Here is a 23,487-nt window from a genome sequence, read left to right as displayed (position 1 = left end):
CTAGAAAATTTGTGAAGCGTGTATCCCACTAATGACAGGCTTCAAGCTTTGTAGGCCTGGCTTGACCTTGGTGAAAACGGAAAAAATTGACAATTATGTAATCATAGCAAGAGCACTTGCTCAACGTGGATCAGAATAAAGAAATTAACATAAGCTTTTTTAAGTATATTCTAGCATTTACATGGATATGTATCCGGTGGCTGGATGAACTTCCATTAAGAGATTACAGAGTGCTAGGGTGGATTCGATCTCTTGGATGGATATATCACCATCATTGAAGGTAGCATTGGTTGCAGTGGAAATAGTTATTAACTAGATTTTTTACTTAGCTACTTCAGGTTGTATCAATTTCTTTTTTTAAAAAAAATATTCAGTTTTGTTAGCATGTTTTTAAAAAGAAAAAAAATTAAATTAGGTAAAAATTGATCCAATAAAACATGATTAACTTAACGAATCCAAAGACAATATGAATAACTGAAAAAAAAAAACATAGTTTAACTAAAAATATTTCAAGACAACATATTTATAAAAAAAATATTGAAACAACATATTAAATTGACCCAAATCAATTCAGGTTAACATTTAAAATCCACAAACTGGGTTAAGAAACCGTAATAACCTCATAGAAAGTAAATCAAAAAACATATTGAATGTCAATTCTCAATCAACCCGATATTCAAAAATAAAATTAAAAAAAAAACCTCGAGTCAATCTGAGTTAATCCGTCAAACCTTGATCATGTGATTAGGATAAATGAATAGAAAATGAATCAAAACAAATCATAAAATTTAATTCTCAATCAATCCAATATCAAAAAATAAAATTAAAAAAATTCAATTAAAAAAATAAAGTGAAGATCTGAGTCAACATAATTTAACATGTCAAGCCCTTAACTTGAATCATGAAATTGTAATAATATCATTGAAAGCAAATCGATTACGAAACTTAATTTTCAATCAACCTAAATGATGAATGATAAAATTAAAAAAAAAACCCAAAAAAACTAAAATCCACCTAGTTATCTTACAAAATTCATGATTCAGGTAATGAGATTAAGATAACCTCAAAAAAACAAACCAAAATAAATTATAAAATTTAATCCCAATAAATATAAAAATAAAATAAAATAAAATAAAATAAATATATATATTACTCCACTAAACAGTACTTTATTAATAGAGGAATAGAGATTTCCCCTACTCAATTAGTTCTCATTAATAATAATAATAACATTATTATTATTATTATTATTATTATTATTATGATGTTTAAAATCTCATTCTTATGTACTCTCATTTCTTGATCAAACACCACTCAACAAGAACAAAAAAATAATAATTCATTCTCGTTTCCAGTATTCTTTCATTATCACCAAGCGACACCTCAATACATAAAGGACGCTAATTTGCTAACTTTACATATTCTTAAGAATCATCATTTCTTAAATCAAATACTCATATTTGTAAAGTAAAATGTAGTTATAAAGCAATTATAACATGCTCATATTACTTTTTATAGTGTTTGTAATAACCATATACAATTAAAAAAATTCTAAAAAGGAAATTTATTATCTCTCTAGTAAAATCTAGACCTGAAGTAAAAGTTGGGTGTGTAACTGTGTGTGTGTGTATATATATATTTGGGTGGGAGAACCCATCATCCAATCTACTTCGAGCCCTCACAATCCCAGTCAAATCGGACATAAACTTGATCACCTTTAAAAAAAAAAAAAAAGGAGTGATCCAGCTGTAATGCTAAACAAGAGCATTGCCCACCTTCTACTCCAATAAAAAAAAGAAAGAAAGAAAAAAGTTGATAGAAACACCATTTGTGCTGTGTTGCATCTTTCAGAAATAGACATCAAGCTTTCGCCCGTTGACAGGGAAGTCTTTATAACGCCTAAAGTCCATTTCAAGAAAGGCAATCCAGAATGGACACATAATGCTCATAGGCAGTCCAACGATTTCACCAAGAAAGTAGAAAGTGAATCAACTACTTTTATTTTCAGTTTCCTTTTTAATTTATTCATGGTGGTGGCTTACATGTACTTCTCCCACCGGAAATGAAAGCTACTGAACTGCTAAACTATTCTTTGCCAAATACATAAATGGAGTTTAACTTGAGACCCTCTTTCTTTGTGGATCAATGCTTCTCTACCAACTCGTGAGGGAAGTCTTTCTTGCTTGAAATTTATAGCCTGCGCCACAGAAGATTTTGATGGCATGAGTGGAAAAAACAGGGGGCGATAGGGAAGTCTTTCTTCTTCTTCTTTTTTATTATTTAAAAAGTCTTAAATTGAATAAATAATTTCTAGTTTTTGTAGAGTAAATAATTTTAATAAATTTGGTTAACTATATGTAACCAAAGACATTATTGTGATGTTGTTGTAATAAAACACATTAATTTGTATGGTGATGAATTGATGTATTGTGTTACTGATAAAATCACTTAAATTAAAATTACCGTTTGAGGATATAACTTAAATTAAACAATTTATTTAATAAATTAAACATTTTCTTTAAAAAATTAATGAATTACTTAAAAAAAAAAATTTTCTTTGGAAAACATACAAATATCATAAAAAAGCAGAAGCAAAAAAAAAAAACAATAATCAAAATATTACTTCGTGTTTTTAGTAAATAGAACTACTAAGTAATTTAATCAAGATGAGATCAATACAAAATTAGAGTTTCTGATATAATGGCAAAATTGTAATTATAAAGTGTCATTATATATACTGTATAGATATAACATGCATGTGTTTCGGATCGGGTATGGTTTATAAAATATATATTTCTGGATTTTATCCAAATACTAACCAAAACCAATTTTTTCCCAAAAAAAAAAATACCTACCTCGTACCATTGCCATCTCTAACTACACTACTATAATTCGAAACACAGCAAATGGCTTACTATGAGATTGGAGTGTACTGGTAAAGCTAACACGAAACATGATAATTTTGTTGTTGACAGTATTTCAGGTGCCAGATTAATAGAGTGTCCTTGATCAGTGTTCATATACTACAATGCAACTCTACAAGCTTGGAAAGAAATAAAGCAAATTTCGTTTCATTTAGACTCTTCCCTGCATCTATGGCAGACTTGCAAGAGATTTGTGAACAATAAACAGTTGGTGGTGAGGACAGAGTCTGACCCCAGTTGCTTAATATGTTCTTCTATCTTGGAGATCCTCTAATCAAATTCTATTGCGATGACAGTTCAAGAGTTTTGGCCACTTTCAGAAAGAAGGAAAAGCAGCCGTTGTAGGGTTATAGACTCGTTTAACTTCATAATATTTGATGAAGAAAGTACATGAGGAGTGGACACTTAGTGAAATAAGAAATCAACAAACCTAACTCATCTACATAGTCTATAATCCAAATCAAAATTCAGTCAATGAAAACCAAGAGTTTGGCATGCATTCACTATCCAGATTCAGCAAGTAAATTTAATAATAACAAATACCTTATAAACCTAAACCATAAAAGACTTAGATTTGATCATGCAAAATACCCCAATGAAGAATATTGCAGGCACTGGGTGCTGGTTTACCAATTACTCTAGCAAATCATTCGCTGGCCTGCCGTTGGAAACAATGACATGTAAAGAAATGAGAGGACAACAAAAGCACCCATCCATAATTGTGTCATTTCACCACCATTAATCAAATCCTAGCGTTAATTCCATGGAAAAGAGGATTAGAAAGACCCATTTCAAAAGAAACAGCATTTTTGGTTTCTAGGATGAAGTCATACCTTGGTCTGATCAACCTTGTAGATCGGAAAAGATTCCACTTTTAAGGCTACAATTTCTATTGTAAACAAGTGTTGATGAAGCGTGGCTTTGCACGAATTCTGGAGCTAAAAAAGTTGTACAGGTAAAAGAAGCTGATCCAACCAAAAACTGTTGATCCAAACCAGTTGGAACTATTCCAATTTTTAGTATCATGACATGATACAAATAACAAAAAGTCATGTACGAGTTACCACCAACAGCTCTCTGCTAAGCTTCTGAGCAACTCAACTCAAGCATTTTGTTGGAGTTATATATTCTATCTATTAAAGTTCTTGTCTACAATAATTCACCTTAAAGACAAAATGTACACGGTGGTAAATTTGAGACACTGCAAGAGATAAATCAAAAGAAATCAACGAACACATTGTAAGAACAGACCATAGGGTTGAATTTGAAAATTAATAATCAACATTAGTGAAAAAATAGAAAACAAAACACAAAGTATAGAAGCAAGTTGTTGCTTGTTTTAAAGTAGTTGGCCAATCAATGCCAGTGACTCAAGTACTTAGGTTCCATGCAGAACAGTGAAGTTATCGAGAAAAAAAGGCAAAACAGACTTGGCCAGAACACGCCACAATAGTATGAACATACCCATCTTATGCAATGAACACATAAATTGAGAGAATACCTGGAGTTGGATGTTGTTCCTTTAATATTTAGTGCATTTCTTGTAATTTGTAAAACCAGGTAAGGGCCAGGAAAGCATACTGGGTAGGCATGATTTCGTGTTCAGAACAGACTAGTTGCATGTGCCCCCACTGAAGGATACAATCAAATAATGGCCTCGTTGGTGCTCAAAATACACATGCATCCATCCACGACAGCAACTTAGCTTCTGAATAGAAAAATTGAAGTTGCAACTTGATGCTTCATCCATACCATGTCAATTGTATTTTTAAATTGTTTGAGAATTCATAATTTGCTAGCTAATTAAAAGTTAATAACATCACAGCACACCACTGAGGCAACATTTACTGAAAATTCAACAAACACAAACTCTATTCTTGGATCCACCACCCAAGAAGATAAACTCTCCTTAGCCTCAAAATTTTATTCATGGGTTCATCACTGACTTCAACCATTTCTGGGGGATACAATAGTAAAAGAGGGTTAATCACTCAACATTAACTGAGTTTGAATTGTGTCTACCAAACTAAACAATGTAGTCTCTATAAAACCAAGTTCGATTCCAGAGTTAAGGAGAAGCGCTTTCCAATCTCTAACACCAGGAGACATTCTTACTAACCATTTTCTCAAGTAATTCAAGTGTTTTACAACTGAGGTCTCTATGGCATAAACCACAAATTATCTCATAAAATGTGAAACTCTGAGTGCATAAACCCTTATCCAAGCTTAATTTTATCTTATTTCATCTGATTCACAACATGCAAAGCATCCAAACCCATTTTTCCTTTCACTAAAAACCTAATAACATTACTATAATCCACCATTCTAGGACAAAATCCTAACTTTCTCAATTCCTCTAAAAAACCCATAACCTCGAATTTGGTTGCTTCTTTCTGTTCACAAAGACATGACAATAACATAAAAGATATTTCTGCGTTTACAACAAACCCACCATTCACCATACAACTCAAGATCTCAATAGCAAAACCCAACTTTCTAATCCTACAGAGAGCAGCAATAAATACCTGAAAAGTCGATTCTTCCATTCGAGTATTCATAACTTGACTCTTCAACAAAATTTCAGGCACCAAGTTTAGACCTTTACTGCTTCTACAAACAACTGGCATCTAATCTTAGGAATTCTACAGAACAACTCAATTGCTTCTTGGTTTTTATCAGCAATTCCATAAAATTCTATAAGATAAGCAAAAATAGATTCAGGTGGTTCAAAGTTTTCAACTTTTTCAAGATGGTCAAGAACTGAAGGAATGTGATGGAATTGAAAGGTTTAAAAAAGGTTTTGAGAATAAAGTCATAGACTTTAGGGGTTGGTTCAACATTATAGATGCTAAAGGAGTAATTAAGAGAATAAAGAAGATGGGATTTACCGGGTTTTTCTAGTAGTGGTGGTTTTGTAGCTGACTGTTTAAGAGATTGCATGGCTTCTCGTTGGTTGAAAACTCTTTGCCATCTTGCCTTGTAAGGTGTGAATGGTCATTTCCTGTGTTTTCTTAGGAAGAAACCAGTACTCTTTTTAGTTTTTAGAAGTGTATCTAACCATTCTTGTTGGGATTCTGAAAGAAGATCATCAGTTTGGGAGATGTAGTTACAGATTTTCTGTTTATGGTATGGTATGGTAACTTCATCTTTGTTTTTAAGTACTTCAGTTCAGTCAGATTCAAGGCTGCTTTCTCGTCGGAAAAACCATTCTACAGCCAGGTAAAAGAAGGCAATGGGCCATGACACATTGCCCTGTTCATTTCCACAAAAAGGTCTGTTGGTGGTTAAATCTATATTTTATTTTAATTATATTTTTAAAAAATTTGATTAATTAATATATATTATAATTTTACATTAATCTCATTAAAAATATTTTCTTTAAACTTTAATTATAAAAATATATGATTAAATGACCCAGTTTATCTGCTGCTGTGAATTAACAGTAGACCCAATATATATGATTAATGTTTAGGTACTGTAGTGGTTTTTTTATTAAATATTTTTTATTTTAAAATGTATTAAAATAATATTTATTTTTATTTTTAAAAAATTATTTTTAATATCAATATATTAAAATGATTTAAAAAGATTAAAAAAATTTAAAATTTAATAAAACGTTATTTAGAACGTAGTTGTTATTAGAATTGTATTTTAACTTTGATATAAGGACTAAAGATAATAATCGTTATGGGGTCCTAATTTCGATTTGGGCTTAGGAATTTTTATCTTTTATGATATTTTGGTATGGTTTGAAATTTAAACTTTCTTCATCTTATTTTATCTAAAATCAAACAATTCAATTTAGACCAAAAACATTCATCCCGACCAAAAAGCAAGCCAAACTCATTAAGCATTAGGGTAACCTAATAAAAAACAAATCAAAAAAATTTATAAAATTTAATCCTCAATCAAACACAATATTAAATGATAAAGTTGAGAAAAATATCAATTAAGAAAATTAAATCAATTGGGTTAACTCGTCAAACCCATGAACTGGGGTCCTGAGATGTGGACAACTCAATAAAAAGCAAACTCAATGTTGAAAGACTCGTGACTCAAGTTATAAAACTGAGATAATTTCTTACAAACAAAAAATAACCTGATTTAGCTAAGGTTAAAATGTAAAAACTCGCAACTCTAATCATAAGACCAAGATATTACCATAGAAAACAAATCAAAATAAATTATGAAGTTTAATTTTCAATTGACCCAATGTTTAATGATAATATTGAAAAAAAAATCAATTAAAAAAACACAAAAAACAACTTGAGTCAACTCGAGTTAACCTATTAAGCATTATTCATGGATCATGAAGTTGAAATAATCTAATAGAAAAAAACAAAACAAATCATGAAATATAATTCTTAATCAACTTAAAATTAAAAAATAAAAAATAAAAACCTGAATGAATTGAATTAACTTAACTTACAATTTGTGTCATGAAAATAAGATAATATAATAAAAAATAAATTTAATATTAAAAAATGAATTAAAAAAAGGCATTTATTAAATTTTTTTTTAAAAAAACAAAGTATTATTTCAATAAAAAAAGTGCTTTGAGTAGAGTGGGACAGTAAAATCTCCTCTCGTTTGGGTTTTTTTTATTAATATTTAAAAAATATTTAGTAACTTCTTTAAATAATAATTTATTTTTGTAGGAAACACACACAATGAACCCCCCAAAATTATGTATAATTATCACCATGTTTTTCTTCACTATTTTATTCCAAGTTTGCTTCTTTTTTTCTTACATATTGGTCCCCCATCCTAAAATTCTGGTTCCCCTCACTATCATCCTCTCTCTTGATCAAAGTTTTGGCCTAGCTGCTGTGGTCAGCCGTGTGACTTGTTCCGTCCCCGTTCCGGGTTCGATCCTCTATGTGCACGCCTGTCACCTCCGCGGTGCCTAACCTGCTCCTGGGCTTGCAGGATATCCAGTGAGCCGTGGGGAATAGTCGTGGTGCGCGCAAGCTGACCCGGACACCCCACGTAAATCAAAAAAAAAAAAAAAAGTTTTGGTACGCATTACCAGTTTAATTTGATTGCCACAAGCTATATTTGAAAAGTACTCAATTTTTGAAAATTAGAAACAGTCTCAATGCGTATCGCTCATGTATCTTGTCAATTTACTATTCAAGTTTCTTGCAATTATTCTTTAAAAAAAAAGTCTATTGTAAATTTTGATGATTTTATAATTTTTTAAAATATTTTTTCAAAAACATGTATAAAAATAATATTTTTATTCTAAAAAAATTATTTTTAACATCAAAACAATCTAAAAATATAAAAATAAAAAAAATTTAAATAAAAAAAATTAAATTTTCATGAAGAAACGCATTTCCTGACTACCCAAATATCTACGAGTGGCTTGTCTTTTGACAAAAAGACGTAGCTTTATTCTATGTCATTCCATCTATCTTCGTTCCTCGTTTTTTTGTTTTGAAAATAACAAATTGTTTTTGTCTTCATCCATTAGTTGAATAACTAATTCCATCACCCACGTGATGTGGTGCTTTTTTTTTCCATAAAAAATATATAAAAAAATTAAGATTTAAAAGTGTTAAGTTTTTCTGTAAAACTATACCCAAGAGTTTTAAATTTGATTGTAACGCCTGACCTAAAAGTAATATTTATAATATTAATAATAACATTAAACTTGCATGACTCTAGTTTAAGTAAGTCTAGCTGCAACACTGGACTCAAGAATATTGGATGTGGGTCTGGCTATAAGGTCGTGTTATAAAAGTGTGATAATTAAATAGATTAATTAAAAAGAAGAAACAAAGAAAAAAACTAATGAAGAAAAAGAAAAAAAATATGAATTAATTAGGTTAACCCTTCAAATCAGGTTAACCTGTAAAACCTGGGATTCACGTCATGAAAGTTTAATAACTAAATAGAAAAAAAATTAACAGGTTTACCCAGAATTAACTGGGTTAACCCATTAAACCAAGTTAACTCATCAAACCCAAGATACGTGTCATGAAAGTATGATAATTAAATAAAAAGAAATTTAATATTAACAAACTAAACTAAACAAAAAAAATTAATTAAAAAGAAAAAAAATTCGGATTAACTCGTCAAACCAGGTTAACCCATCAAACTCGTGATCCGTATTATGAAAATCTGATAACTAAATAAAAAAATTTAATATTAACAAACTAAATCCAATAAAAAAATTATTAAAAAAACAAAAAAAATTAAAAACAAAAAAAAAGTTATATAATATAATATAATATAATAATTATAATAATATAATATATTAATAAGTGAAAGACGTGGGAAACTACAGTAATTTCCCACACATCTTTTAGAATATTACTCAATTTACAAAAGTAAGAGAGAAATCATTCAAGTCATATTCATAAGCTACTTTCTATCTTCCTCGTACAACTTTATTAGAGGATCCTCTCGCGGACAACTTTTTTTTTATAAATTGTTTTATATCTATCTATTACAAAACATTATCCAATAGCTATGACATGAACATTTACTCAGTCGATTTCCTCATTTCCAATTAGAATTGTTTTCAAGATCTATATATTGAAAAGTGAAGCTCAAAGTTTGGAGAGGAGCTTAAGAGTTACAATCATATTGTTTCGAATATTGTTATAAAATTGAGCTTGGTTAAGGCTAGAATTATGAGTTAAATAAGTTAATTTCAAATATTTGTAATTTCATAGATTATTCAAAATAAAAAATAATAATCAAACTGACAGGAACCAAATATGAAAGGAAAAAAAAATTAAAGAGGCTGATCTAAAAGTTTAAAAGGTCTAGCATGTAATTCAAGGAGAATAGAGAGAGAATAAAAAAAATGGTGATTAACACTAAATCAGGAGAGTGTTAGGCACACGCATCGCCCCATCATGAAGGGGTTGTCGAGACCTTTCAAATGTAACCACAACAAACGGTGTTTGATGACCTAACAATCTCGCACACACTGCATGAATGACGCAAGGGTCGCCCACTCGATTGTGCGTGCTACTCACGCACCAACAAGTTTTTTAATAATATTTATTATATGATAAAATACAATAATGCCCTTGAGTAACTTTCACATTAGCAATAAAATCAGTATAAAATGACAAAAAACCTTTGTGAAAGAGTTATATTGATTTTGTCTTTACGGTTTACTATTTAAAAAAAATAAAAAGACCATAATGCTCTTAATTGAAAGACATTTTATTTTTTTTATTCTAGGATTAAATTAGTAATTTCTCTATACAAAGATAAAATAAAATTACTAACCCAACCTTGCACAAATTGTTAAAGACAATTACATCATGGTGAAAATATTATCTTGCCTCCAATGTCTAATTTAAAGGTTTTTTGGATTATGGGTAATTTTATTAAATCACTATTGTAATGAATAGTGATCTGGGATATAGAAAAACCTCTTTCTTTTTTAGTATTTTCTTAGAATTTAATTTATTGATATGTGTATGCTTGAAACCTCTTATGAAGTGTGTTTGGTATTATAATGCAAGATATTTTTCAATTGAAAATACATAAAAATATTTTTTATATATATATTTGATATCATCACATCAAAATCATCTAAAAAAAATCTTAAAAACATTAATTTAATGTTTTTTCAAGCAAAAAAATAATTTGTATAGTAAGTTATAATGCAATAACAAACATTTTCTTCTAACCTTTATGTTTTTTATTTATAAAAAAAATACATAATATCAAGAAAAGAAAAAATATTGTTGAAATCTTATACTTAGATGACCGACATTTAGACTTAAAATAAATAAAATACTAAATGAAGAAAATAAAACAAATCAATTAAAGAATCAAGTGAAAAGAAAATCAATACAATAAATATAATTTAACAGACATATCTGGTTAATTATAATTTAAAAAAAAAAAAATTGATAGACTTCAAGGTATTCTCATGTGACCACAAAGGTACCTCGTAGAAAGAGTAGTTTGGACATTACAAAAAAACCTAATTCAAGGTAAAAGTGTCTTAGCTAATTTCATAGGTATTAAACCCAATTAGAAGCTGACTCAGCAAAGAAGTCAGGTCCCAAATCATACATGTTGATTCAGATCAACTTGAGAAAATAGAAAAAAAATGTATAGGAGTATAGATTATATAAAAAAAATGAGATATGAAATATAATTTAATTATCCTATATTAAAAAGTTAAAAAACAATCTATATAAATATAAATTATATATAGTTATCTCCCATGACATTGAAAAATTAAGAAGAAAGGTTTCTACAGCTCCCCCAAAAATTCAAACATTTTTATGGTTAGCTGTGCAAAATAGATTATGTAGAAGATCCTTTCTTTTTAGCCTACGATTACTTCCAGTTGATCAATCTTGTAGTCCTTTTTGTGCGGATGATTTAGAGACTTCGGACCATTTGTTACTTCAATGCAAGTTTGCTTGGAATTTTTGGTTAAAATTCATTTCTTGGTTGGGGTATCTCTTGGTGTGTCCCGAAGACTTTCAATGAGCTACTTTTCCAAAGACATACAATGGCTAAGTGCAAATTTAAAAGGAAAACGTGGAATCTTCTCTCTTTTGGTGTTGCTGGGACTAATTTGATTTTCAAGGAAATTCAACTAGACTGGAAAGCGTAGTATTTTAAAACCCGACTCGGCTTTGCAGGTTGACCCGGGATCTGGCTGATCCGGGGTTGAAATGGATCGAATTGATGAAAAGACCTGTTAGGAAATTGGCCCGTCAAAACCTGGTCAACTTGGTGGATCGATCTGGGACCCGGTTAACCCGGCTAAACCCAGCTGAGACCGGCTGCTGTTTGTGTTATATATGTTCAACGACGTCGTTTTTAGCTTTAGCTTTTTCTTAAGCCTTGTTAATTTTTGGCAAGCCTTCTGCCTCTCTCCCCCTCTCTCTCTCTCTCTCGCACTCTCTCACTTAGGCAGCCAAGACTGCAAAAATGGGAAGAAACAGTTTCTCAATCTTAACAATTCTATCTGTTACACTCCTTTCCATTCTCTCCCTCTCTTTCTCCACATATTCCCCAACAGATCGTTGCCTGTTAGTCCTCCTCAACGACTTGTCACTCAAATCTTCCCACTCAATCTTTTTCAATTCTCTCAAATCTCGTGGTTTCGATCTTGATTTCAAGCTTGCTGATGACCCAAAACTCACCCTTCAACGTTATGGCCAATACTTAATGATGACTTAATTCTCTTTTTTCCTTCAATCGAAAGTAAGTTGTTGAATCCAAACAAATTGTTGTTTGTTGTTATCAAGTTGTGATTTTTATGATTCAGTTTTCATTTTGAGAAAATAGGTTTTGTTATGATTTTGTTTTTTTGATTTTCTTGGAATAATTTGTAATTTGGGATTTTTTTTAGGATTTGGTGGTGCATTGGATTTAGCTCTAGCTACTGAATGTGGGGTTGATTTTGATGAGGTTGGTGTAGAATTTATGATGCATTGAATGTTTTTATAAGAGTCTACCATTGACGATTTGGTTTGAAAAAAAAAGAAAGCAGGTCCAGGCTTGAAAGCTCGCTGGAATGAGTTTATATAAAGCAGAGAATAGAATTATTTTGTTTATCGAGTTTACGTTATATTGTTGGATCCATTGCCTTGTTATTGATCAATGATCATAAAATTTATTTTTTTTGGGTTAACCCGGGTTGGCCCGGGTTAACCCATCTGACCCGTGACCCGGTCATTATACCGGGTCAACCATCATGTCAGGTTTTAAAACCATAGGAAAGCGTGTTTTACTTTAACATTGCATTGATTGTCTACCTGTTTGAAAAAAACTATGACTCAAACTTTAGCTACACATGTAATGACCTTACCAGAAGTTGAGACGATATCCAGAGGTGGACGAACAACATTAGTAAGTGGATAGGAGGCATACAGATTGATAATATTTAGATTCTTAGTGACGGACTATTTAACAATTACTTGAGTATTTTTTATGTTTTTTTTTCCCAACTTTTACTTTGTTTTTAGCAATCTCCAGGTTCTGTAACAAATAACTTCTTATTGTTCTACTTTGGTCATCCTCTAAATGACTATTTTAATATATTCCTTGATTATCGTAAAAACAGAATTTATATGTGTGTAGAATATAAAAAAAATATGAGCGATGAAGATTAGGATATTCCACGTTAAAAGATAAGAAGCTACACTCATGTAGATGTATAATATATAAATAGTTATTTCACATCGAAAAATTAAAAAACAATCTATATAAATATAAACTATAAAAATAAATGTAAAGTTCAGTATTTATAAATTAATTTTATATTTTTTAAATTTATTAAAATATTAAAAAAAATTCACTTTTATCTAGGTTTTGGGTTGACTTGACGAGTTATTCAGGTTTGATCAGACCAATTGTACCAATTGTATTTTTAAGTTTTTTATGGTTTAAGACCAAGCCAAGGTCTTGGATCATTTGAGATTTGTATTAACCTATCAGAAATTTCATAACTATATTTAATTTGATGCTTTAATTTTAACAAAAGAATTGATTTAAGACTAAGGATGCATTTAGCATTAGAATAAAAATCTAAAAAAAGAAAACGTTAAAGAGATAATATTTAAAGAAGTTTTAAGGTTGTAAAAAGTCTTAAGAATTAAATTGTTGAAGATGTTTGGTAATAGTTAAGAAAACTATGGATTATAATGAGAACCCACTTCGTAATTTAGATTTATAAATAATACTAATGAGTCTCTCATTTTAAAATGGATAAATTAAAAATTAAGAATATAATAATAAATGATGAAAGATGGGCCCATGCATAGATAAATAATAATAAAAAGTGAGATCCCTATTGCATTTAAAAAAGTGAGATCACTTTAAAATTATTTTTTTTGTATTTGAATATTTAACTTTTTTTTTTAACACAACTCAAAAATAAATGATCAAGTCTAATAAAGGTATTAAGATTAAGCTTATCTAGCATTTTCCCGTAAACTATATTATAAAACATTTTTGTTATAGAGAAAATATATAAAACTTTTAATGCATTGTATAACCAGCAATTTCAATAAATTTATAGCATTGAAATGGTAAATTGTAACATTTATGATACACTGACTAAAACAATAAATTAAGTTAAGGAGTTTATCATTTTCTATCAAAATTAACACTAAATTAATACAAAAATCACAGCAAGACCCAATTTGGATAAGAAGAAAAAAGGGATATACTCATCAATACTTAGAAAACTTTTTTGTATATTTAGGACGGAACAGCACCTGTTACCAGCTGTGATACAAATAGATTTTGCTGTCAATCCCTCACTATAAGACCTTGTCCACCACATTTATATATAGGCATCCATAATTATCTCCTAATTTACAAACACTACAAATATAAAAAACCACACGATTCACCATACTGCTTATACCATCTTGTTTGAGTGCATGATCATGGCTACCGGGCAACATCCCGAGCCAGATCCAGGGGAAATGGCAGCTAATGCCACACTTGAGAGCCCAGTGATGGTTATAGGGCAAGAGTTCGTGACACAGCACCCCGTAGACCTAGAAATGATGCAGAAAACACTTGGTCTTGGAATGAATGATTGTAAGGTTACTGATGAAGATGGAAATCTCATTTTCCAAGTCAAAAGCAAGATCGCAACAGTTCGTGATATACGATATTTGCAAGACGCAGATGGTAACATTCTTGTTTCTCTTAAACATAAGGTAGGCTTGTCTGTTCTCTCGATCGGTTCTGTTATTTGATTTTTAGATTGTTTGTTGTTTATGGGTGCTTTATATATATAGGATGTGGGGTTTTCTCGTTCAATATTCTTTGTTTCCATTAATGTTGTTGATAATTTCATTTACTATCCATATTAGGGGATTAATTATGCATTTCGTCTTATATTTCTAGCTAATGACTGCACATGGGAGGTGGGAGGTTTTCAGAGGAGAAAGCATAGAGCAGAAAGATTTACTTTTCTCAGTCAAGCAGTCATCACTATTCCAGTTAGTCTCGAGCAAGTTACATGTATTCCTACCTTCTAACACGACTGAAAGCGTTCCTGATTTTAGGATCGAAGGAGCTTTTATCGATAGTTCATGCACTATATATCTTGGAAATTCCAACACCATTGTTGCACAAGTAAGCTCGAAACCAATTTTGATTTTGGAGCACTTAAGTGCTTAATTTAACAATATTCTTGAAATGCTTTTCCCCCCCTCTCTTGTCAGAATGAGATAGGAAGATGTATTCGAACATAGTTCTAATGTGTTGCTTATTAAATGCAGATGCATCAGCAACACAATCTTAAATCCACGATAAGGTGGAAAGACGATTTTCAAGTAACGGTGTGCCCAAATGTTGATTATGCTTTTATAATAGTTCTTGTGGTAATTCTTGATGCGACCGAGGATAATGATGACAAAATTTAAATTCAAATTTCAATTTACATCAATGTTCTTATACAGGATGATGATAAGATGTTTTGTTATTGCTCTAGAAACAATGATCTATATGATTTTTTTTATTATTATATGTTTTTTAGGCGTGTCTTTCAATATTCTCGATTTAACTGATAATTTAAAATAAATTTTTTGATATATAGAGCTATTTTTTTTAAAAAATCTTAATCATTATAAACCAATTTCTATATTACAAGAGAGTGGGTAAGAGAGAAAAAAAGTAAAATAAAATATTCTTATTCCCAGATGGAAGTGATAAAATCACTTTTAATTGATTCCAAAATAATATTTCAATATATATATATATACATAAAACATCAAAATAGTTGTTTTTAAGTTCTAAACTATAAAAATTAGAAGTATATATTGTTTATTTTTATTATTTTCAATTTAAGCAAGATAAGTTTTTTTTTCTATTTAAAGAAATTATATCTAGTAAACGTATTTAATTAATTTTTCACTGAGAAATATATCATGAATAAATAAAAATGCTAGAGATGGAAAAGGAGTTCATACAAACTTTGAGTTCCTGTCCGTACTTTCAAAACACAACCAATTAAGTATTTTTGTTAATACTTGTTAGTAAAACTTTGGCTTGGTTTTTTAAGTATATGTTTTGCATAAATAGATGTGGACTTTAGTCGGACACATCATTAATTTTTTTTAAAAAAACGTTTATCTATAGAATAAATTTCAGTATTGATTAGCATGTTAATTAAAGTGCTTTGAAGAAAGCTTCGTTTGTAACTTGACTAAAATTATATTTGTTAACCATTACGTTATTTCTTTCATATTTTATTAGAATTTGAACTAAGTATAAAATCTAATATTTCCAAGTTAGTGAAAAATTAATGAAAATTATGTGCATTTAATATTTTTATTAAATTTAAATTTTCCAATGAACATATTTCAAAATATGTTAAAAAAGGGAAAAAGGCATGCTACATTTTCTTACAACGTAATCCACGTCAACTTCAAATAAATATGAGATTAAATTAGAAATATATATTGGGATTGAATTTATTTTAATTAAATAAATTATAGGTGAATAAGAAATTAATCTAAAAAAATCCTTGGTTTTTCTAGATTTAATTCTTAATTTATAATAGTTAATTAAAGATTGATAATGGTGAGAATTAATTCTTATTTAAGAGAAAAATCAAACCATAAAACGGAGAAGAAAAACACTAAAAATAAGGTGAGAAATAGAGTGTAAAATATGAAAAATTCAAGTTAAAAATTCTTCCTTCATCCCCCTTATAGTGAATTTTAAAAGTTAAAAAGTTCAAGAAACTCATTATCGGTATTATAGGAAGCTTTAGATAAAAAGTATGAAGTTAAAGATATTGGTATGATGAAACTCATAGCTGATAAATTTCTAGATTGTTGTGAAAGGTAAAAGAATTGCCAAAAATATCAATGACAAGTGCTTTATTTGCAACAAGATTGGGCATGTAACCAAATATGGTATAAACAAGGATAAACAAGGAATCCTTATAAAAAGAATTGCTCAAGCCAATATCACTGAGGTTGATCACCTCACTAATAAAGTTTCAAAAATTAACTTATCTTGTGTTGTTTCCAAAGCCAACCTCACTAACAATCTTGATTAGTGATGGGTTGACACTAGTTCTACAAGATATGTATGTGGTGAGAAGAAAATGTTCTCCACTTACAAAAAAAGTGGACGGAGAAAACATATACATGAGAAACTCATCAACCTCTAAGATACTAAGTGTTGGATAGGTTATATAGAAGATGATCTCTGGAAAGCTTCTCACCCTCAACAATGTATTGCATATTGCTGATATTAGGAAGATTTTAATGCATGGCTCATTGTTATGCAAAAATGATTTTAAGATGGCTTTTTAAAGTGATAAATTTATACTCTTTAAGAGTAATATGTTTGTAGAAAAGCAGTATATGTGGATCTTTAAAAGAAAGATGAAAGTTGATTGGACTATTGATAAATATAAAGTTAGACTTGTTGTTAAAGATTTTAGAAAACAAGCAGGTATGAATTATTTCGACACATTTTCACTTGTGTCAAAAATAACTTTCATACGAATGTTAATAGTCATTTCAACTATTAATAAGCTTGAAATACATCAAATGAATGTAAAAATAGCTTTTTAAAATGATGACCGGGAAGGTTTACATAGAATATAAGCCATGAGGTTTGTCGTCAATGAATAAGAAAAGAAAGTATGTAAGCTTGTTAAATTATTATATGATTTGAATCAAGCACTTATACAATGTCAAGAAACGTTTGATAATGTTATGTTGTCAAATGAATTCAAAATCAATGAAGTAGATAAATGCATTTATCTGAGAAACATAGATAAAAATTATATCATTGTATGTTTATATGTGGATGATATGCTAATTTTAGACAACAATGATTACATGATTAAGTCTACTAGAAAAATATTAACTAAGAAGCTTGACATAAAAGACTTAAGTGTTGCAAATATCATATTAAGAATAAAAACTTCTAAGAAATATAATGGATTTATATTGTCTCAATTTTATTATGTTGAGAAAATTCTCAAAAAATTCTTTAAAGATGACAATAGCACTGTAAATATACTAATTGATATAAATATATATCTGTTCAAAAATAGAGATAAGGGAATAAATCAATTGAAATATTCTCGAATAATTAAAAATCAAATTTATGTTATGAATTATATAATGCTTGATATCACTTGCTCAATTAATAAATTGAGTAGATTTAATTTTTTTTATCCTTATTTTTTAAGGTTTATTTTGTTCACATTTCAGTTTTTAAATTTTTTTAAAAAGAAGGTCGCCAAGAAATGAGGGATGAGAGACGAAGTGGATCAATTACCTATAATTCCACCACCTAAATAGCTGTTACTGGTTTCTTGGTTTCCATTTACCAAGATGAGTTCCATTATAGTGTTCTTGACCTTTATCTTGGTAGAAAAATGTTGGTCAAGCCTCTAGAATGTTTCTTGGTTTTTTTCTTCTTTTTTAGAAGATTGAAGGCTACTTTGAAGTTATTAATGGATTGATTGAAGTTGTTAGGATGTTTTTTAGGTTTTGTTTTGTAAGAAAATGACTGAAAATCAGGTTTTGTTTGTGCTAGATGGGTCAAAGGTTGCCACAAGGCTTCACATGATACATGTCTTATTGAATTCAATCGGGTCCTCAATTAAGGTTATGAATTTTTTCTTATTTCTTGTTTCTAGAAAACACATTAACAATGCATGGACATTCTATTTTTTATTAATTTTTTTTTTATGTTGGCCCACGTGAACCAACTTTCTAGTTAAGAAAAACTAAAAGAGTGTAAATTCATCGTTTACCTTCTCTCATAGCATTAAAATAGTAAAATAATGAATTCATCTTTTATTTCCAACATTAATTTTATAAAGAATTAAGTTTATGCCAATATATGTTGAAGTGGAGAGTGGATTATCGAGACATATCATCAAACCAACACAGAATACAGCCATGCCAATATATCCTTGTGGGTCTCTATTTGTCTGCTTACAAAGTTGTCTCTTCATAATAATAATAATAATAATAAGAAAAAAATATCATTAATTTCAAAATAATTAAGTTATTAATTATTGGGTTTTGCATCTTGAAAATATTCCAAACAAAATTGAAGTTCATCGAAAGATCATTTATTTCAAATTTATATACTAATTTTTGAGTTTGATTAGAATTCAAAATATATCCTATAAATGATTATAAAACTTAACAAACACAATATATTTTACACTTTATTTCATCCACAACATACATTTTACATTAGAAAAAAGCCATAAGACATACATATATTGTATTTATTTGGACATTTCTCTCGTAATAAAATAAAAGCTGTATTTAATCTTCGCCACTGCGATCTGCATTGATCTCATCGAGAATCACCACAAGAGCTGTTATAAAGGCATAATCAACATTAGGATACACAGTCACCCCAAAACTGTCTGTATCCAAAATAGTACTTGCGAGAGAATGTTTTCTATGCATCTGCAGTTACATGATAAAAACAATATTAGTATGAGCTCTTATGAAGATAAATTTCTTGATTAAAATAGGATATATTAACCAATTAGAAGCCTTTCAATTTGCAATAAATAAAGGGTTGAGCAACAAGTTCCAAATTAACCAAAATATAAAACTCGAATATTATAAGTGCGGGTGTGAATAAAACAAATTCTCAAACAATATTATTGTTCTTATTAATCGTTTAACTATGTTATGAAAGTATGAAATTTTTTTTTTGAATTCGAGGAAACCCCACCCCCCGGAAAGCGTACTTTGTGGGCTCAGATGAGTGAGTAAAACCCCGGTTGTCCCAAGCTCTTACAAGAGGTGCACGCCCTGACTCGAACTCGAGACCTGCTGTGCAGATCTCAAGCTCTTTTATGAAAGTATGAAAAGGTAAATTGAAAAACATAAAATAGTATATCTAATATGAAAATATTTTAAAAAACTTGGATGGTGCACTATTTTAAAACTTCACTCGTTAGGTTAATTCTTGGAGCTTAGGTTTCAATAAAAATAAAAAAATAATTAATCTAGTGTAATTTTTTCAAAAACCAAGTAAAACCCGCGACCATGTCGCTTCAAGTAAAACTCGGTCAAAACTTGTTGATCTTTTTTCTTTTTAGTTTTTTTTAAAATAACATCATTTTTTTAAGAAAAAAATAAAAGAATTTAATTGACCTAGAGATCTATGACTTGTCCCAAGTGAGTTTAAAAACTATAACATCATAAAATAAATAAAAGAACAATAATTAAAATTAAAAGTTTATTACATGCTAACCACTACATTTAATGTTTCTTAGCAATGGTCTTTTGATACTATTTAAAGCTATAATTATTGAATTAAAAAAAATATTTCTCCTTTAAAAGTTAAGGATCACTAAGACTCAAAACACTATTTATTATATATTATAAGTATAAAATTACCCTTGATAAAAAAAAAACATTGAATTAAGCATTAGGGGTTATGTAGTCTTTTCACAATGACACAATTGTCTTTTATAAATTTTATGAAGTTAGACAAGTCATTTCTATTTTGTGTATATTAAAATTACTAATTTAACTCTATAATAAAAAAAATATAATGCCTATTATTAAGGGGCTTTTTATCTTTTTAATTTTTTTAAAATAGTATAATTATTTTAATGTCCTTAATAACAAAATCAGCATATCTCTCTTATAAGGATGTTTTTTGTTTTTTGGTTATTTCATATTAGTTTTATTATAAATTCCAATGCTATTAAAGGGCATTATTGTCATTTACATTAATTAAATGTAATTAAAAACATTTGTTAGCACATGTGAACAACCCTACCTTGTTTGGGCAATGTGCATGGGGTTGTCTGGCCACCAAACACTGTATTCTGGAGTGGCGTTTAAAATGTCTTAACGTTCTCGATGTATTTTTTCTTTTTCTCTCTCCCTACTTTGAATTTCACATCTGTGATTTATTTTCTCTTCACATTTGGTCCTTGTCTTTTTAATTACTATCTTTTTTTATTTATTTTAAATAGGCCATGGAATTACAAATGTTTTTTTTTCATTTCACCCTCATTTTATTTTATTTTTTATCTTTCAAATTTGTTCCTTATTCTTTTATTACAATTTTTATTTTATTTTTAATAAGCTATAAAATTACAGGTTTTCCCAATTTCATCCTATTATTTTTTTTCTTTCAAATTTGATCCTTATTCTTTTGATTCCTATTTAATTTGATTAGGATCATGTTTTAGGTTTTTTTTTTACAATTTAATTCTCCATTGGTTTCTTTTCTATTAAATTTGATTCCTATTATTTTTATTGCTATATTTTTTTCTTTGTTAAGTTTTTTAAATTGATAATTATTTCACGATTTCATCCTTCAAAATTAAATTGATTGGAGATTAAACTTCTTAATTGAACCCGAATCAAGGATTTCATGGATTGTAAGTTTTAGATATTAAATAAGGTTTAAAAGGTTTGCTCATGCTAGCTTGGTTTGTTTGTTTCTTTTTTTAAAATATAATGTTTTTTATTTTTATTTTAAAACTATTTTTTTAAAATTTTACTTTATTATTTTTTATGGTATGCCTTCTATGAGATTAGTTTTAGGTCATTACCAAAGTTACTAATTTAAAAGGTTAACGTGAGTTAATTTTTCTTTTTCTAGATTCTTTTTTCAAATCAATTTATTTCAATTTCATCCTTTAATATTTAATTTATTTGAAATTTACTTTCTACCCCTTTTTTGTTTCCTTTACTTTCAGTGAGTTATCTTGATCCTAATCAAATGATCGCGGGATTTTGAGGTTAGCCCGAGTTAACTTATATATTTTTTTTTATTGCTATGAGGTTAGTCTCGAGTTCACAACTAGAGTCACCAGTTTCAAAGATTAACATGAATTAATGTTTTTTTTATCGTTCAATATTTGATTTATTAAAAATTATTTTTTGTAATTTTTTCCCTTTCATTTATATTAGGTTCCTATCATTTTTTGGGTTGTTTTTTTTCTAAACAATTATACTTCATGGTTTTTTTCCTATGAAATTTAATCCTTATTTTTTTTTATTGCTATGTTTTTTTTTGGCAAGTTTTTAAAATTGATGTATTTTTCATGATTTCATCATTCAAAATTAAATTGATTAGAAATTAAGCTCTTCTTGATTGAACTCGGTTAAAGGATGTCACAATTTTCATGATTGTGATTTTATGGGTTAACTTAGGTTGTCTCATTTTTTTTTTTCATTGTTTTGTTAAATTACTTTATTTATTTTCATTCTTCACTATTAAGTTATTTGATAATTGAGTTTAATGATTTTATTTAATTTGTTTTGAACATGGTCACCCTAATATCACCACTAGATTAGAGATTTTGTAACTTGATCTGGATGGGCTCCGAATAGTATTTTTCCAACCTTTTTCAATTTTTTTTTTAATTTTCATCTTTCATTATTTTTTATAATGGATATTGAACTTCATCTTTTTTCTTTTAGAATTATCATGTTCTCATTTAATTTATTAAGAATTAATTTTTATTTTTATTTTTTTATTTTTTCTATGAAATTATATCATCTCATATAAATCTCATCTCATATGAATGTTCATAAAATTTACAAGTTATTCTAGTTTAACTAAGAAATTTTTGTTGTTTCTTAATTTTTTTTTAATTTTACTTTTAGCATTGGCTTGTTTCATCATCCAAGTTGGCTTAAAACTATTTTTATTAACTTTTTTCATTATTATTTTTTCGTTTGTTTATTTATTATTGTTATATTTTTTTAATTAAATTATTAATTTAACCAATAACTCGTATCTTGAATTTCTTTTCTTGTCATTATATTTTTTTTATATTGAATTTGTTTTTGTTCCACCAGCCACAAATCTAGTTAAATAATAATTACCTATTAAATAGTTGTTGACTTATATAGGACTCAAAACTGAATGAGAGCGTCAAACTTACTTGTGCAAGCATGGTATTGGAATCTCCAAGAAGTACAGAGCAGGAACTCTCGCTGTAGCCTCCTTTCACCTTGAAATCAGGGACCTCTCCTTTGTTATTACCCAAGAATACGTCTAACTCAGTCTTGAATTGGAACAGCTTTGCTTTCTTGGCTGTGAAAAGCAAGTCTTTCTCCTCCTTGCTTTCTCCTCTAAAAGCTTCCCACCTTCGATGCATGGTCATTATCTGGAGAAAAGGATAACACGCAGCAAGCCATATCATTGAAGAAGAAGAAAACAAATGAAATGATCAATTAAGCATACCTTCTGCCTGAGATTGACAAGGATGTTACCAGCTTCATCTTTCAGAAAACGACGATCATGCAAGCTTAAGAGTTTACTCTTGACTTGGAAGATGAGGGTGCCATTAATGTCAGACACCTTAAAATCATTTTCTCCAAGACTCCATAGCTTTGTGGAGATGGCGAGTTCAACAGGGTACTGTGCCAGGTACTGTGGCCCTATTACCACCACTGGACGCTCCACTGGCGGGTATGTTCTCATAGCAGGAACGGGGTTGCTTGGTGCTTGCCCAGTAGCCATAATCACAAAAACACAATATTACTTGAAGAATTAAACAGAGAAAAATAGCTAAATTTCTATATTATGCAGGTCTTGCTGGTTTTAGAAGTAGTCTTTGAGGGGAACGCTG

The 23,487-nt window shown here is 29.0% G+C and overlaps 2 protein-coding genes and 2 long non-coding RNA genes across 5 annotated transcripts; 2 read left to right on the top strand and 2 right to left on the bottom strand.

The window, feature by feature from the left end:
* Positions 1-1,977: 1,977 nt before the first annotated feature.
* Positions 1,978-6,166, bottom strand: LOC133677433 (uncharacterized). 2 transcript variants are annotated; one of them, XR_009835784.1, is made up of 2 exons: positions 3,468-6,166; positions 1,978-2,197 (listed from the first exon to the last, which is right to left on the bottom strand). It is a non-coding gene; the product is annotated as an uncharacterized LOC133677433 (long non-coding RNA). The 2 variants fall into 2 exon arrangements; XR_009835783.1 differs by having other exon boundaries at positions 3,516-6,166.
* A 5,831-nt stretch (positions 6,167-11,997) lies between these two features.
* Positions 11,998-12,542, top strand: LOC133676473 (uncharacterized). Its single transcript, XR_009835614.1, has 2 exons — positions 11,998-12,122; positions 12,271-12,542. It is a non-coding gene; the product is annotated as an uncharacterized LOC133676473 (long non-coding RNA).
* A 1,445-nt stretch (positions 12,543-13,987) lies between these two features.
* On the top strand, positions 13,988-15,412 carry LOC133676429 (protein LURP-one-related 10-like). Its single transcript, XM_062098073.1, has 3 exons — positions 13,988-14,593; positions 14,784-15,014; positions 15,161-15,412. Exons 1-3 carry the CDS (start codon positions 14,309-14,311, stop codon positions 15,302-15,304), a joined length of 660 nt encoding a protein of 219 aa, XP_061954057.1. The 5' UTR covers positions 13,988-14,308; the 3' UTR covers positions 15,305-15,412.
* Positions 15,413-19,063: 3,651 nt separating this feature from the next.
* LOC133676755 (protein LURP-one-related 15-like) lies at positions 19,064-23,378 on the bottom strand. Its single transcript, XM_062098489.1, has 3 exons — positions 23,100-23,378; positions 22,798-23,022; positions 19,064-19,339 (listed from the first exon to the last, which is right to left on the bottom strand). Exons 1-3 carry the CDS (start codon positions 23,376-23,378, stop codon positions 19,193-19,195), a joined length of 651 nt encoding a protein of 216 aa, XP_061954473.1. The 3' UTR covers positions 19,064-19,192.
* Between the last annotated feature and the right edge of the window lie 109 nt (positions 23,379-23,487).

This window comes from Populus nigra, chromosome 17 (genome assembly GCF_951802175.1).
Source record: "Populus nigra chromosome 17, ddPopNigr1.1, whole genome shotgun sequence".
Lineage (NCBI taxonomy): Eukaryota > Viridiplantae > Streptophyta > Magnoliopsida > Malpighiales > Salicaceae > Populus > Populus nigra.
Note: the sequence above shows the minus strand (reverse complement) of the source record. Positions and strands in the feature narration are given on the sequence as shown.